Source organism: Pan troglodytes, chromosome 22 (genome assembly GCF_028858775.2).
Source record: "Pan troglodytes isolate AG18354 chromosome 22, NHGRI_mPanTro3-v2.0_pri, whole genome shotgun sequence".
Classification (NCBI taxonomy): Eukaryota; Metazoa; Chordata; class Mammalia; order Primates; family Hominidae; genus Pan; species Pan troglodytes.
This window is the reverse complement of record NC_072420.2, coordinates 33451792-33469931: the sequence shown is the minus strand read 5'-3', so window position 1 is coordinate 33469931 and position 18140 is coordinate 33451792. Positions and strand designations below refer to the sequence as shown.

The following is an 18140-nucleotide window of genomic DNA, read 5'->3' as shown; positions in this document are numbered from 1 at the left end:
TTCCACAACACGTAGGAATTCTGGGAGATAAAATTCAAGTTGACATTTGAATGGAGACATAGTCAAACCATATTAGTTGCCATTTATTGTTGGGTTTAGAAATTGAAACAAGTGTGAAGTTGATGAAGCCATCTCTGACCTCTTCCTTCCTTCTATCCTCATTGAATTCTGATACTCCACTCACTAGATAACTCCAATTAATGTCCTCTCTGAAGGCGGAGTCTGATTGTATTGTAGGTTGTCATTGATAACACTGAAATGAAGGTCTGTCATTAATTGGCAATCCAGAACTCTTCCTACCTTCAACCCTCTATAGTAGGCAGAGACAATTAACTTCAAAATAACCACGGTATTGACTTGAGAACCCCATTTTTCTGATATTCTTAAAATAATGAGTTCTCTTTTTAATTTGAATTTGAGTGGAAGTAGTCAGTGAATACTTAGAGATGTAGATTTGGGGGTGGTGCTTATTGCGGTGATAATTAAAGGTGAATGGAATTGATGAGGGAGCCGTATATAAAGGAAAAATTCCCGAAGACCAAAGACTTCTACTCTAGTAAGCCTACATGTAGAGGAAGGGATTTACCAAAGATAAAAGAATCAGAAAGGCCAAAGAGGAAAAGAGAAAAATGTTTCAGGAAGATGATGGTCGCTTGTGTGAACTAGTACAAGAAAAGTCAGGAAAAGTGAGGACCAAGGAGGGGCTATTGGCAAGATTGCCCAGCGTTTCTCTTGAGGGCTTCTGACAGGATGGATGGGAGTGGCCCACCAGCCAGACCCAGTGCCCTCAGAGATGTTTGGAAGAAGGAACATCTTTTGCTAAATTGCTTGATGATGCTGTCATATATGAATTAGCCGTGGCTGCAGCCATTGGGTTAGGTTGGGTGAAATCAAAGGCTGTTTGTAGGGTCAAGGCACAAAAGTTGGAGAGGAAGTAGAGGGCAGCAGGTCCACACTGCTTCCTTGGGAAGTTTGGCAGAGAGAGACTAGGCAATAACTAGAGGGACCAATGGAGTCAAGTGGGAAAGCTCTTTTGATGAAGAGAAGCCTGTCCCTCTTTGTAGAAGAGGAGAGGGAGAGCCTGACCAGGTTTAAGTTGAAGTGGGTAATAATTGTGAGCAGGTTTCCTGAAGTAGTAGTCAATGAAATTGAAGGCATGAGTGGAGCCTTGAAAAAGGTTATTTAACATCTGTATAGAGATGTCTGGAAGGGTAACATGTGACCACTGACATTCACATATCACCATGCTTTCGGATTGTGTTTGCTCAATCATAAGCAAATACTTGTGAATTTAATGAAACATTGAATCTTAAAATTTGTAGGAATCATTCATTATCTGAGCATATCTGATGTAGTAGACCTTTTGTGCTTTTGTTTTTAGTCCATTAAAAGCCATTGGTTTAGCATGGGTAAATTTGTTTTGTTTTGTTTTTGAGGTGGAATCTCGTTCTGTTGCTCAGGCTGGAGTGCAGTGGGGCGATTTCACCTCACTGCAGCCTCTGCCTCCTGGGTTCAAGCGATTCTCCTGCCTCAGCCTCCTGAGTAGCTGGGACTACAGGTGTGCGCCACCAAGCCCAGCTAATTTTTGTATATTTAGTAGAGACAGGGTCTTACCATGTTGGCCTGGCTGGTCTTGAACTCCTGATCTCAGGTGATCCACCCGCCTTGGCCTCCCAGAGTGCTGGGATTACAGGCATGAGCCACCATGCCTGGCCTAGCATGGGTTTAGAGCAAAAGGAAATAGGTAGTTTTTACTCCATCTAATAATGTGATAAAGTGAGTTTTAAAATCTTATAGCTTCATAATCCATTTCAGAGGGAAGTCTGGGTAATGAGAAAATGGTAAATGAAAAAAAAAGGAAAAAAAATGAAAGAGCCTAAAAGAGGTTACCTAAAATCTTCTTGGTAAAGTTAAAAAGAGGGGAGGGATATTATCTCTGGGACTGTTACTTAAGGGAGTACAGTATGGTTTGAGAAGAAGGAAGAAGTTTGAAGCAGTTTTGGGGACAGGAACATTCTAAGGAAATGACAGAAAAATATCTTTCATATTGAGAATAAACTTTTGCTTTACTCTTTCAGTATATTCCTTGTGCCTGTTGGGAGCATTACCAGGTTCAGTGCTTCAAGGTGAAGCACTTCGATTTTTGCCTGGGACAGAGGCTGTATTAGGATTATTTAATTATAAGTAATGTAAACCAGGACAGTTTATCATTAAGATGTAGTGGTGCCTCCTGGATGACAATGGCAGGAAAGCAATCTTGAAATGGGCCTCAGGAGTGGATTAGAACTGAGAATTAGGAGGCTCTCTTCTCTGTCCAGATGGCACAATGTGGCCATTCCTCAGCTCCCTTCCTAGTTTACATATTCATGTAGCCTTTAGTTTCAGTCCTGATTCCAGATTCCCAGGAAGAGAATCTGGTTATCTCTGCTTCAGTCAGAAGTCCACTCTTAAACATTGAGTCATGGTAGTGGGGTCAGGCTTGCACAGTGTAAATGTGACTGCTGGGATCTCATCTCTTTAGGTGATAGGTGACGAGTGGTTTTGAGCTAAGAAGGTATTCCATGTAAGTGTCCATTACTAAGAGACTTAGCTGGACTGTAAATGTGCTTTGTTCGTAACAGAGTTGCCTCGCATGGGCTTAGGGTTTAATGAAATACTAACATAAAATGAAGTAATGCTTGAAAGAGGTACAAGCAGTTCCTTGTGGGAGTTTAGCAGAAAAAACAGTTAATTTTGATAAATTATTGACATTTTGATAAAATTAACTGAAGGTGGAATGGAGCGGGGCCTCAAATGCATCCTTTATTATATTCTCTGTATTATTTTTACCTAATCCTGTCTGTTATGCTGTTTCATACTCACACACTCAAGAGTTATGAGTTTTTAACAAACAATTAATTCAAGCTTTACTGGATTGAGCCCATAATTGAATGAAAAGTTCCCCTTTTTTTAATTAAAAAAAATTTTAATGATGTCAATACCATTGGAATAAACTTTCTTAATTTATGAATTTTATTTTACATATATTTTAATTCTTCAAAAATTTAGGTGAACAACCTTTGGACAAAACAGGACATGTTAAGGATACAAATCAAGAAGATGGAGTTATCATCAGTGAACATGGTGAAGATGAAATGGATATGGAAAGTGAAAAAGAGGAAGAAAAGCCAAAGACTGGTGGAGCTTTTTCAAATGCTTTATCTTCATTGAATGTTCTTCGTCCAGGTGTGTACTCAAAAGTATTTCTCAGAACTAAACTAAACCCTCAAGAATGGGCCATCTTTAAAGATGATTATTAAGAAGGAATTAGCTAAGTGGTGTTTCTTATTATGACATTGCTGTTTGAAGAGGGAGTTTTTCCATTTGCAAATATAAAAAATAGAACCAGAAGTTTCCCAACTTTTCCAAGTGTATTCACAGACAGGTAATTGTATTTTGCAAATAAGTCTTCAAGTAAATGGAAAAATGGTCCTGTAGTCCTTTTTAATGTATTTCAGATTAAGACTAACTTAACTTTCTTCTGAACTGCTGCTAAAAGCAAAACTAGTTTCTGTTAGGTTTTTTTTGTTTTTTGTTTTTTTTGCTTTTTGAGGTGGAGTTTCCCTTTTGTTGCCCAGGCTGGAGTGCAATGGCACGATCTCAGCTCACTGCACCCACCGCCTCCCAGGTTCAAGCAATTCTCCTGCCTCAGCCTCCTGAGTAGCTGGGACTAACAGGCGTGCACCACCATACCCAGCTGATTTTTGTATTTTTAGTAGAGATGGGGTTTCTCCATGTTGGCCGGGCTGGTCTTGAACTCCCAAACTCAGGTGATCCGCCTGCCTCGGCCTCCCAAAGTGCTGGGATTACAGGCGTGAGCCACTGCACCCGGCCTAATTTCTGTTAGTTTTATGTCCACACTCCTTTTTACTTTTCTGCAAAAAATAGTTTGCAGGTCTATCCACTGGCTAATCAGCCTTTGAATAAATAAGTGCTTAGTAGCCAGATTTAAATTATGAAGCAGTACCATTTAACTCCTGTTAATGTTTATACAATTTAAAAATATGCTACTCTGGGCTGAGAAAGTTGTAGTAAATTCTATACATACATCACTAGTGGCAGTCTGATTGGTACAGTCCTTATGGGAAGCTCTTTGGCAATATGAATCAATAGATTTTAAAATGTTCTTACTCTTGACCCAGTAATTTCATATCTAGAAATTTATCCCAAGGAAACCATGTTTTTATTGGAACATTTGCAATGAGCAACATTTAGGAAAAAATGTCTAGCAGGAGGGGAAAGGTTTCTTAGAAAATTACAGTACATTTACTTGATAGGATATTATGTAACTGTTAAAATAACAATTAGGCAAGTAGGGAGGCATTAATTTTTGTTATACTCAAAAGGTCAGTTAATGTGTGCGGTAGATTATGCCTTATCTATGCAGAAAATGTTAAACCATTAAAAATTATGTTTATGGAGAACAATAACATGGAATAAAACTTATGATACGAGAAATAGGTACAAAATTAAATATTTAGTATGATTACAGGTAAACTAAAAACTATCTGCAAGAGAAATGTACTATACATCATATAGTGCCTTTTCAGGGTCATGAGATTATATTATTTTTATCTGTTTTCCAGCATCATAATACAGTTTCATTACTTTTTTTTTTTTTTTTTTTTGAGACGGAGTTGTGCTCTTGTTGCCCAGGCTGGAGTGCAGTGGTGCAGTCTCGGCTCACTGCAACCTCTGCCTCCTGGGTTCAAGCGATTCTCCTGCCTTAGCCTCCCAAATAGCTGGGATTACAGGTGCCCGCCACCACACCTGGCTAATTTTTTGTAGAGATGGGGTTTCACCATGTTGGCCAGGCTGGTCTTGAACTCCTGACCTCAGGTGATCCACCTGTCTCAGCCTCCCAAAGTGCTGGGATTACAGGTGTGAGCCACTGTGCCCGGCCACTTCTATTTGTTAAAAATGAAAAAAAAAATTATAGTTAAAATAAAACTGCTTTGGTGGGTTTTTCCTTTTTACCCCGTCCCACTCTTTCCCATATATATTACCATTATATGTTCTTTTTAGTTTCCTCAGTGACTTTTATATTCCATTTAAACTCAATTAACAATCTTTTGGATTGCAGACATAGTATGGGAAGGAGGTGCCAGCAGCTGAAACATCACTGTGATGAGGCTATCTTGGATTATTTTACCCTTCATATTTTCAAGAAAATAGACACTTTGCATCTCTCATACTGCCATATTCTTACCATTTGTTTCTAGGAGAAATTCCAGATGCAGCTTTTATACATGCTGCAAGGAAAAAGCGCCAAATGGCCCGAGAATTGGGAGATTTCACTCCTCATGATAATGAGCCTGGTAAAGGCCGCCTTGTTAGAGAAGATGAGAATGATGCCAGTGATGATGAAGATGATGATGAGAAACGCCGGATAGTTTTTTCTGTGAAAGAAAAGTCACAAAGACAAAAAATTGCTGAGGAAATAGGTAACTTGATTTAATTGAATAGTAAGCCTATTGCATTGCCTTTTTTTGTTTGTTTTAAGGCAGGGTGTCATTCCATCACTTAGGCCAGAGTGCAGTGGTACAATCATAGCTCACTGCAGTGTCTTGACTCGTGGACTCAAACAGTCACCCCTGTCTCAGCCTCTCGAGTAGCTGGGACTACAGGTGTGCGTCACCACACCTGGCTAATTTTTTTATTTTTAATTTTTTTGTAGTTATGGGGTCTCACTGTGTCTGGTGTCTTAACTCTTGGCTTCAAGAGATCCTCCTGCCTTGGCCTCCCGAAGTGCTGGGATTACAGGCATGAGCCACCATGCCTCAGCCTCCCAAAGTGCTGAGATTACAGGCATGAGCCACCATGCCTGGCCTGTAATGCTATTAAGTGTGATTTGATATTATAGTCAAGTAAAAAGTATTTAGACTTATTATATTTTATGTTAGAGGACTATTCTTGGGTACAAGTGTTTTATTGGAATTTTTAAAAACTAATATTGTGATAACTCATGTTCATTGAACATTTATTGTGCAGCTGGTATTGTGCTTAGCAATTTACATGCGTAAATTCATATAGTTCTATATTCCTAGGAGGCATTAGATTTTGTTCCCTTTGTTGATGTCAAGTTTACAGAGATTAAGAAACACATCCAAGATTTTAACTATTACATTAATACTGCCTTTAGCTTCAAGGAATACTGTGTTTAAAACAGGCAAAGTCAGGACTACCAAATGAGAGAGGAGATCATATTAGCCATTTTAGTAAGATTGAGTTAATAGTTTTGCTCAGTTCTTGTGAAATGTCAGGACAGCATCTTTTACCTCTTTGCTCTTTGGGTGTTACTTACTTTTCTTTGTTGCTCATGGCTGTAGGAATTGAGGGGAGTGATGATGATGCTTTAGTAACTGGAGAACAGGATGAAGAGCTCAGCCGATGGGAACAGGAGCAGATAAGGAAAGGAATTAATATCCCTCAGGTAAGACAAAAGAATTAAACTAAAAATTAAAAGTAGATTAAAAAGCCTTTTTTATTTTGTTAAAGTAAAAAATTCCGTATTGAATCTTTGTCGTTCATTTCAAGTAACAAAATCCCATGAGGAGACACACACACACACACAGACACGTAGGCTTTTAGAAGAAACTGCAGTATGTTCGGCTTTTTGCAGTCAGAATGATGGAGGAATTTCCAATTTCTTAGATGAGTTTTTCTCAAAGTGGTCCTTCAGTTAGCATCAGCATTACCTGGTAGCTCATTAGAAACGCAAATTACCTAATTATCAGCCCCCAGAGACCTACAGAGTCAGAAGCTTGGGGTGGTGGGGCCAGCAATCTTTGTTGAACAAGCCCTCCAGGTGATTCTGATGCACACTAAAGTTTGAGAACCATTGCTTTAAATGGAATGTTTTTGTGCGTGTAGCTTATTTTTTTGGACTTTAAGAATTATTTTGAAGAAGATGGATTTCTCAATAATACAAAAACTTGAGATCGATGAAAAAGATCTTCCCAGTTATAACAATTTGTTTTATAAAAGTAAGTAATACAGTGAGAAAAATTGCATAAACGTAAACCTATTTTGTTAATAGTGTTTTGAGGCAGAATTCGCATACATTTGGGTGAAGTTAAGAAAATGGCACAGTAGAGAAAGTCTTGGACTGAATGTCAGGAGTCTTAGATTCTAATCTCTGGTTGCCCATTGATTCTGTGACCATGGGCAAGGCATTTATCCTCTTTCATTGATCAAAGGTGGCCTTAAATGATTTTTGATGTTCCTTCCAACTCTGAACTCCGTTTTTCTGAAAATTATTAGAAATAAATTTAGTGATTCCACCAAGAGATAGGACATTCATTCAATCCTGCTTTTATCTAATTTTGAAGAATTCTGCAATTATTACATAATATTTGGCAAATAGGTATAATTTTTGCTGTTGATTTTTTAACCCTAAAGGCATATTATTATTTTCAAAGTTTTAACTACCAGATTTCATCTATATCCCATTTCTTTTCTAGGTTCAAGCCAGTCAACCCGCAGAAGTGAATATGTACTACCAGAACACTTACCAGACAATGCCTTACGGCTCATCCTATGGCATTCCTTATAGTTATACGGCCTATGGATCATCAGATGCCAAATCTCAAAAAACAGATAATACAGTCCCTTTCAAAACTCCCAGTAATGAGATGACTCCCGTTACTATTGATTTGGTAAAGAAACAGCTTAAAGACAGGTAGGGCAGATCAACTTCTTAAAGACCTGTCCGCTAGCTTTCTGTTCCCTCAGGCAACATGTAGTCTGGGGTAGCAGATGCAGAATATCAGCAAAGAAGATTCACTGGCCCAGCTTCAAAAGCTAAACAGAAGATGACTTCATACTTTGTTCTGCTACCTTCTTGGATTACTTCTGTGGAAGCCTCGAAAAATTATAAAAAATGCCACTCCATGATCTTGTTGAAGACATTTCTGAGTTTGTACCTCTTGGACTCTGAAAAAGTGTAGTCACGCTATGGGGGGAAAAGCAAAACAGTGAGATTTTGGTTAGCCCACAAAACTGCGAAATCTGTAAACTGCCATTTTTTTGTTTTTTGAGAAAAAAAGCAGTACAGAGGAAAAGATGCCATTCCAAATATTTTTATGTTCTAATAGTGGAGCTAAATGCATATTTTAATATTGCAAGAGTCCTGACAGCATAGACCTTTGGATGTAAATGTGTTATATTTATCCTTTTGTGTTCCTAAGGTTGGACTCCATGAAAGAATTGCACAAAACAAATCGACAGCAGCATGAGAAACATCTGCAAAGCCGAGTGGACTCTACCAGGGCTATTGAAAGATTAGAAGGGTCTTCTGGGGGTATTGGTGAACGGTATAAATTTTTGCAAGAAATGCGAGGGTATGTCCAAGACTTGCTTGAGTGTTTCAGTGAAAAGGTAAGAATGCAAAAATACTAATCTCTTTGAATAAGGCAAAATTAGGGAGGTCTAGATGGCCTTGTGTAGAACATTCTATAATTCTCAGAAAGTACCCACTGAACTCAACATTAGAAGTGATGAAAAGTCATGCTTCATTTTTCTTCACTTCATTAGTGGCATTATCTCTTAAGGGCAATATAATACCTTTGTTGAAAACAGAAATAAAGATAATATCTTAAAGCACATTTAAATAAGACTTTGGAAAGTCTTATTTCAATATGGTGGTAGATTATTATTGGCCTATGCTGAATTCTTAGAATATAAGGGACTCATCTGATAAAATTTTCTTTTCTGGTTCAGGTTTAAACTTATTTTTAAACTGTTTCTACAAGCAATTCTAAATATGCATATAAAGTTGCAAATTTTTATTAGTTTTTTTTGTTTTTTTTTTTTACCCTGGATGATTACCGTTGTTGCTAATAGTTTTTATCTAAGTAAGCCTATGCTTGATTTCTTTCAGAAACCATTTCATTGGATATCATTTTTTCTAAGGTTTCATTTCTCCCAAGTTTGTTTTTTTCAATAGGATAGTCAGTTGACAAAATGTTTGGCATTCTTATACCATTTATTGTTTACATTTAAAATTAGGTGCAAACAGCTAATTTCTCAAATGACCTCCTAATTGATTTTTTTTCTTTAAGATAAAAGTATTGGTTGAGGCACTGGTTTATAAGCATTTGTGGACTTTGCAGCCTTATCTTTAAAAAAAAAAAAAATTAAAACTGTGATCCTTAAATATCCTGTCTGAACTTTGGATTGGAAGGCACATTTCCCTTTGTTATTGGCTATGTAGATTAGCTTAGAATCTATAAGCATATAGTGTGGTTAAATACGTATTTCAACTTTTGTTATCTTTGTTGATTACTTGAATACCCTAAAACCAATGGCTGGGAAAAGATCATTGCCAGACTATGTCTTCCTGATGGGTCTTTCTTCCTGATGGGTCTTAATGGTTCCAGTCAGTCTGTGGCCAGATTCAGGATGAGATAACATTCACCATGTCCTCTCTGTAGGGTTTCTCATGTTTTGTCTTTATCACCTGGTTTCTGGAGAAGCAGCTGCAGTCTGAGTTATGATACCACTTGTGTATCAGTTGCTTAGGGTGGGGAAGAAGTATAGGCTTGTCTGTATTCCTCTGTGCCGGGAGCTGGAGTCAAGATTGGAAGTGGAACCTAAGTGTCAAGAGTTGACAGTCATGTCCTTCCTACTGGCAAAACTCTTCTGAGCCCAGTGGGCATGGTGGGAGCTGGTCTCATAACCTTTGTGACTAGAGAAAGGATCTTTTTCTTAAACTATGCTTTATGAGTTTGTCCCTGGAGAGCTGCTTCTTGAAGTATCTTGGCGCTTGCTTCGGAACTTTCTTGAGTAAATTAAGACATTCATAATTGCAAACATAACTCTAAAAAATTTGACAGTAATATGATCAGCTAGATCATACCAAAAGTAGGACAACCTAGTTTATAGTTTTTAATTGTTGAATTATTAGTGTATTTCATCTCGATTACCTTGTTCCTAGAGAAGTTTACTTCAGATTATGCTAATGTGGTTATACAGAGTCACTTAGATTTTTTGGAGCAAATCTTAAACCTTATACAGTGACTACGTTTTAATTAAAAGAGAGGTAGACATAGCTTCATTTAAAGATGAGTATTATATTTCATTCTAACATTTTCATGTGTATTTCATTTTATTAAGAGTACTGCTCAGCTTAGATCTTTAGAAGATAATCTTAAAAATAAAGAAAAAACAAAAAAGTACTGCCGAGTTGATAATATAAATTGTTATATTGGAGATACTTAGAAATAATTGGATACTTTGAATAATTATACTATAATAATATTTCAGAGTTAACCGTAAAAAGATAAAGATCCCTTTTTTTTTCCTCTTTGCTTATGAAAGTTTAGGTGGTTTTTAAACAAGTTTTAAATATTTGTAAATCATTTTAACTTGCCATTGTTTTTGTTTCCCTGTAATTATCTTTCTTGGGTTCTTTGCCTTAACTTTGGCCCTAAAATAGTAATAATTGGTGAGAGTTTTGAGTTTAGAGAGGATAAAGAAATTGTCACGGTGCAGACTCTTGAGATAAATCAATATTGTTAAGAAACTTGAATGAGAGCTGACAGTCTGTTTAGGGCTTTTATTCTCAGTAGAGTTTTTCTCTGGACCTCCGGTAAAAGGCATTCCAGTTAACCTAAAGAGAAAAACTACATTGTCAGAATCTTAACTATATGTTGCAAAATTATATTCTGTATGATGCCAGCTTAGATGGGTAGTTCCTACAGTACAGGAAGCTTAACAGTCTCTAGGACTAAAAGATAAAAGAATGCCTCTTAGGCTCATTTATCTTTAGTACTTCGTGGTTTAAAAAAAAAAAATGAGGTCGTGGGGAAGTGTAAATGGCAATGTTGTGGCAGTAATTGCTAAAAAAAAAAAAAATCAGATTATAATAAATTTTAATGATAGAGTCTCTGGACTCAGCTATCAAGGATAATCATTGCAGATTTGGGGACATTGTTGCCCATGGTGTGGCATATTAAAGAACAAAATAACTCCATTAGTTTGACCTTTCTGTGAACATTTGCTACTTTTGCAATGGAATCATGCAAGTATATAAAATTGCCTTTATTACAGACAGCTTTGTATTCCACCTGCCTTTTTTTATTTTCCATTTGCAGTCTGTTCAGTTCAGGAAGCTGCTATAACACTTGGTGCCAGTGTTCCCAAACTCTAAATAATGTGTTTTCCATTTGCACTAACCATCAGGAAACTAGAATTTCTGGTTTCCTCAGGTATGTGTAGTGGTCATTAGTGTTATGTGAAAGTTTCATAGCATTTGATTATAACATAAGGTATTTATAAAAAGAAAGTTTTCTGTTTTAAGTTAGCTCTCATGTTCTTTTGTATTCTATATGAATCAAGTAAATGCTTTAGGGATATTAACCTGGAAAAAGTTATTGACTTTGTAAGCTCACAATTCATGTAAAGAAATTTTTATAAAATATGGAAGAATTTAAACATTTGACAGGAAGAGAACAACTTTTTAAATTTGAGATATATTGATTTCAGAGAGGTTAGTGATAGCTGGAAATTTTATTCGCCCTAGTAATTATTTTGTTTACATTAAAAAATCTATAATAAAGCTACAAAATAGTAAACAGATTACTGTAACGTACTTGGTACATATGAGTGGCAGAGCAACTGAAATGTCCAAAATTGGAGAATTAGCAGACTCTTGTTCTTACCTACTTATAGAGCCATTGCACTTTTTTGGTACCGCACAGTGATAATGTTTTACTTTGAACTACAAAAATCGCAATGCAGATAATGCTGCTGGAAAATTAAAAATAGATATTAAAAAGACTTCTAAGTACTTAAATATTCTCTAAAGGAAAAGCTCTAAAATTGTTGACATTTCTTTACTTGTTCTATGAATACTGAAGTGTTACATTTCTTAACTAACGTTTGCTCCAATAACTAGGCACTGGACATTATAGCTCTATGCATGGATTAAAAGAAGAAGTGTCGTTTCCCAAACGTAAAACAGAATTTGCTACTTGTGTGCTGTTGGGGATTCATGATTATTCTGTCCATAGAGAGGGTACTTTTTCAGAAATCCGGAAATAGTATGGAACCCTCAAATAAATAAGCAGCTGAGGAGTTTGGTGTTACGGAGTGTGTTGTATTTTTACAGGTGCCACTGATTAATGAACTTGAATCAGCAATACATCAGCTGTACAAACAGCGAGCTTCCCGCCTTGTCCAAAGACGACAAGATGATATTAAAGATGAATCTTCGGAGTTTTCAAGCCATTCAAGTCAGTCCATCTTGAAGGTTTTTATTATTCATTAAACAACCTTGTTTACTTAGTGCAGCCTAATTGAAAATTAGAGATCTTGGAGCTTTTTTTTTTTTTTTAAAGAAACAATTTCCTTGCTGTTGTGTCAGGTAGATCTAAAAATGGTAACAGCATGTACTTGAATTGTGTTTAAGAAAATAGAGCTTCACAAAGGAGCTCAAAAACGTGCTAAGATTCTGTCAGTCTTCTTATTCTTTGGGCATATTTTTTCATTCTTCTTTAGAGTATAGAAAAGACATTATCAGTATTTTATGTTAAAACCATTATCTGTTTGGCCCTAATTGGTTTTTTCCCCCATTTTCATTCAAAACACCAATACAAATAAATGCTTTTGTTGATCACAGTGAAAGAGTTTGAGTTTAGGGACTGGGACATGTTGTGGGTAGGGGGAGGGAAGCTATAACTTCACAAATGACACAACTCCAAGATAGGAGAGTTTTGAGCTTCATCCTTTGGATAAAGCAAACTTTTTGTAATTTCTTTTTAAATGTTTCTCTAGTTTGCTTTATGTACTGTGTTTTTTAGTAAGTCAGTTGGTGCTTACAGTTCTTGAAATTTTGTATACAAATGGATAGAAATTGAATTTGTACTTCCATCATTATGACATGTGTTATGGAAAACCAGAATTGGAAACCTCTTGTTAAATAGTTCAGCGGAGGTCCTTTAACTGGATGTTTTAAACCGTTTAGTTCCTTTTTTTCCGTTACCCTCCATATTCTTGAGTGCGCTAATAGGAATTTTCCTAGTGTGAATTCCTTGTGGTTTCTTTTGTCATTTCTTTGTTCCCTTTGTCAGCATTTCTCAAATGGAAGTATGCATCACAATTACCTGATACTCGTTTAACATACAGATTTTCTGGTTCTATCCCCAGTGATTCTTACTAGGTCTTCAGCATCCAGAAATTTGCATGTTAAACAATCTCTCCAGGTGATCAAATGCAAAGAGCTCTAATGTTATTCTTTCAGAAAGCAATGCTTTGCTATACATGGTCTCTAAGTCAGAGAGACATAGGATCCCTGAAAAAGCATCCTCCTATATGTCAGATGGGTTTTGGAGAAGCATAAACAGATGGTAATACGGCCCTCATAGCTGAGGTAGTCTCAGCTATGAGCCCTATAAATGGCTATGACCTTCTGTTTTTGCCACTGAATTTTAAATTGGATTATTGACATTAGCCACCTACATGACTCATGCATCCCTCCCAGATCACTTTTGATCCAGACAGAACCAGATTTCTGGGGCAGATTACAGGTAACCATTATACTACAAAGGGAGGTAATTTTCTTTTAAGTTAGATGGTTTGTGTGAGCTGTACATTTCATCAAATACCTTTTCCCATCTGTAATTTGTTCTTGAGAATATGGAGCTATTTACTTAGAGGGGATTTGAAAGAAGAGTTGAATTATTTATATTAATTTGATTGAAAGTTGGAAAGAAATTAAAAGATACTGGGAAAGTGAAAAATACAGTCCTAGAGGGAGTATACATTAATTGCCAAAGATTTGAGGAAAATTACATGGGATGCTGGAGAATCAATTCATTTTCTGATCTGTTTTTTAAAGAAGTAAAGAATAGTCTGAAATTCTTCTGTTTAGATTTATAAGCACTTATCTGCAATTACTGTGTATAATTCTTACAGAAATGGAGGAGGCTATCACTTGAGTCATGTTAGACTCACCTGTCTCCTCCAGTGTACATTTTACAAAACCTATACATGCAGTGATGTTTTAAGTATAATGATTTTTTTTTTTTTTTTTTTTGAGACGGAGTCTCGCTTTGTTGCCCAGGCTGGAGTGCAATGGTGCAATTTCGGCTCACTGCCACCTCCGCCTCCCGGGTTCAAGCAATTCTCCTGCCTCAGCTACGCCTGGCTGATTTTTGTGTTTTTTTTAGTAGAGACGGGGTTTCACCATGTTGGTCAGGCTGGTCTCGAACTCCTGACCTCGTGATCCACCAGCCTCAGCCTCCCAAAGTGCTGGGATTACAGGCGTGAGCCACCGTGCCCAGCCGTATGATGATATTTTTAACAATATTTCTTGAAGGAAAACTCTTGAGTCTGGAATTATTTTTATAGTTTGGGATATTTTAGCTAATTCATCTGGGGTGTGTAGTGAACTCACATCTAGGGCTGGGACATCTTTCTGGTTTAGTAATTTTTCATTGTAATTGGTGCACTCAGGAACATACCTCCTTCCTAATTTCAGAGCTATTTTGAAATATGAATGAAAAACTCAGTAAAAAAAAAAGTCAACTTTTAAAAATAGTAGGGTCTGGCCAGGCACGGTGGCTCTCGCCTGTAATCCCAGCACTTTGAGAGGCCGAGGTGGAGTTTGAGACCAGCCTGGCCAACATGGTAAAACCCCGTCTCTAAAAATACAAAAATTAGCTGGTGGCGGGTGCCTGTAATCCCAGCTACTCAGGAGGAGGCTGAGGCAGGAGAATCGCTTGAACCTGGGCGGCGGAGGTTGCAGTGAACTGAGATTGTGCTATTGCATTCCATTCTGGGCGACAAGAGCAAGACTCCGTCTCAATAAATAGATAGATAGATAGTAAGGTCTGATAATTAGGATATTCTGAAGTAAGAGCTAAATTTTGGTTTTGTTTTTCCTGTTGCTGATTTTGGTGACACATCTCTGTTGATATCAGTAAATATCAGTTGATAAGTAAAAAAATATGCAAGTCTTAACTTGGATGTCTTTCATCTTGCATGTGCTCACCTCCCTCCCCTCTCACCCAGTCGTTTGGGTTGTTTGCCTCCCCTTACTGTCATATCTTCATAGTATGGAACTAAAACATAGAAATGAGGGAAGTATAGTGGACAGATGTTTCCCCCACCCCTTCTTCTACCTAGGCAAGAGATTAGGGGAGTCTTTTTTGATTAAAGAGAATAGGTCCAAAATAAAGACCCTGAAACACTGAAATCTGGGGATCCCTAACAAAAGAACTGGCTCAGTACCTAGTGATCCGACGGAGACACCTCTGTTAGACAGCTCCTGCCCACACACACAGCTTCCAGTCTTGCTCTTCTATATGAACAGGCAGTTAACGATGATCATAAGGACCAACCTGAGCAGCAGAACCAAAGGGACTGAGGAAACAGACAGTGCTGGTACAAGTATGCAAGTTTTCTGTAAACAGGATACTTTCAAACAGTTGGGAGCCCCAGGGAGATAATAGAAGGTATCCTACTCAACAGCAGTATATAGAATGCTGTAGAAGAGGAATATTGTAAGAACAAGAACTATCTCTTGAAAACTAAAAATATGATAACTGAAATATAAATTTAAATAGGATTGGAAGCTAAAGCTAGGAAATTACCCTAGAACGTTTTTTGAGAAATGGAAAATAGGAAGACCAAAAAAATAAAATAAAACTATGCTGTGAAAGAGAAAGATTAGCATTTGAGAAGGCAGAAGTTGGTCCTGCTCAGATGCGGTTTTCAGATGCCTTGTTCTAAAAATAGTGATAGAAAACAAATTTCTACAAAGCAAAATTACAATAAATTTATTAAACTCTTGCAACAAAGCTGTTTTCTTATGTCTTCCTATGTTTTCCTGCTGTCATTCAATGTGATGCTTAAGTTCTTCCTCCTTAAAAATGTAATATATTATTTTTTCCTTTGCACAGGTAATTTAGAGTTCTAATTTATTTGGTCATCATGATAGCTATTCCTGATAGCTGTCCTGTTACTTAGACATAAAAATAGTGAGTAAGCCAATTACATATTTGTAGGGTTGTTGAACTCTTAAAAAGAAATCACTTCTTTAATTTTTCTGCTTTTTAAAATGGGAACGCAGAATAATAATGAAATTTGTTCTAAACCAAAAACCTACCTGGTTTACCAGTTATTGCAGAATCTTGCCGTTGAGATTAGCAAGCAGTCTGTCGTAATGGCTTATTCTGTGCAAACTCTTTCCTCAAGATTGTTGAAAGATGGCTTTTAATTTTAACCGTTGTTGTTTTGCAGACAAAGCTCTGATGGCACCAAATCTTGATTCCTTTGGACGCGATCGGGCACTGTATCAAGAGCATGCAAAACGTCGCATTGCAGAGCGGGAGGCCAGGAGGTAATTCTCAAAACCCTTGCTCTGGCTTGTTTGGGAAGGGAGGAGTCTCTGTTATCTAGTTTGGGAACTTGATGTTTATTATTTAGGACTCGTCGTAGACAAGCCAGAGAACAAACCGGTAAGATGGCAGATCACCTTGAAGGCCTTTCCAGTGATGATGAAGAAACTTCTACAGATATTACTAATTTCAATCTGGAAAAAGGTTAGACATTTATTTGGAAATAAGACTCATCATCAGTTTAGTTTCTACTTGGGTATAGTTTTTACCATGAAATGATTTGAATCTTCATGGTCTCTGCATTAGAACCAGACACTTCTTTTTTAATTGCAGAAATTTGCATGCCTTTTTATTAGTGAATATCATGATGAATTCTCAAAAATAGGGCTAACACCTTCTCATAGGGTGTACTTAGTATTTGCATAATAAATGTTGTTACTCTTCCTAGTGGTAGAATTTTAAGTGGCTGGAAATGTGTCAGGTCCTTGAGGGCAGCTCTCATTGCAGCCTGTCTGGTCTGGAAAGGTAAAGCTTGGCAGTAGAGCACTCAGCCCTGAAGGAAACCCTTGATTTGGGGAGTCATAAGTAATCTCACCTTAGAGGAATGGTTAGTACTATCATATGCCAGGCATTTTCAGAAGGATCCCAAATAAAAGTCTTCATTTCCCACCATTGGCTATAATTGTTTGGAATTATATCAATTGCACACCATTTGGAACTTAGTTGGAGAAGCTTCTTTCTCTTACTTTTTTTACAGTGAACATTTCTAAACAAAATTTGAAAGACTAGCACAGTGATCATCCACATACCTATCACTCAGATAACAATGCTTATGATTTCACCAAGTTTGCCTGGCTCTTTATACAAGGAGATGTGTATGTTTGCTGAACGATTTGAAAGTAACTTACAGACCTCATGGCTCTTCACTCCCCAAAATTTCAGAGTGTGTTTCCTCTAAATGAGTATATTTTTCTGTATAATCACAGTATTATTATCTTTTTTCTTTTTTTAGATGCCTATTCTGATTAAGTATTTCTTTTTTTAGCACAATAAGAAAACAAATTTCTTAATATCATGTCCATATATAATTTTTCTCAATGGCATCCTGGAAAAACCCTTTTTAGGAACTATTTTTATGGGTTATTTTGTGGTTTTTGAAACCAGGATCCACCTAAGGTTCATGCTCTGCATTTGGTTATGACATTTTTAAATCTGGAATAAATGAGTAACCCTAAGTACACATTCACACACCCACCCCTATTGTTCGTTTAAGACACTGAATTTTTTAAGAGACCAGGCCACTTCTCTTATAGACTGTCCTATATTCTAGACTGGTCTGTATGTTTCCTCATAGCATTGTTTAACTTGTTCTTTGATCCATTTCTTGTAAACTGGAATTTAGGTCTGAAGGCTTAATTAGATTTAAGTTAAACTTTTTTTTTTCTTCCCCAAGAATAATTTATACAGGATGCTGTTTCATACTGCTTAAAAGCACATGACAAATGTTAGACTGTCCCCACTATTAGCAATGTTAAGATTGATCTTGCAGTAAAGGTTCTCAGAACTTTATCTCTCCATTGTAAATATTTCCTTTTCCCAAGTAATCTGGGACATCATAAGAGTATCTTATTCTTGGTTGGGCACAGTGGCTCACACTTGTAATCCCAGCACTTTGGGAGGCCGAGGCAGGCAGACCACTTGAAGTCAGGAATTCGAGACCAGCCTGGCTCACATGATGAAACTCCATCTCTACTAAAA

General features: G+C 37.0%; 1 protein-coding gene across 2 annotated transcripts in view; it reads left to right on the top strand.

The window, feature by feature from the left end:
• The window catches only part of PAXBP1 (PAX3 and PAX7 binding protein 1), a 37857-nt gene that overhangs the window by 4254 nt on the left and 15463 nt on the right, over positions 1 to 18140 (top strand). For both annotated transcript variants that reach the window (XM_001164401.6, XM_016938475.4), the window contains exons 3-10: positions 3049 to 3225; positions 5262 to 5483; positions 6369 to 6472; positions 7503 to 7720; positions 8229 to 8418; positions 12152 to 12275; positions 16285 to 16384; positions 16471 to 16586. In XM_001164401.6, coding sequence (XP_001164401.1) covers positions 3049 to 3225; positions 5262 to 5483; positions 6369 to 6472; positions 7503 to 7720; positions 8229 to 8418; positions 12152 to 12275; positions 16285 to 16384; positions 16471 to 16586 — 1251 coding nt within the window. The remainder of the gene's footprint in view (positions 1 to 3048; positions 3226 to 5261; positions 5484 to 6368; positions 6473 to 7502; positions 7721 to 8228; positions 8419 to 12151; positions 12276 to 16284; positions 16385 to 16470; positions 16587 to 18140) is intronic.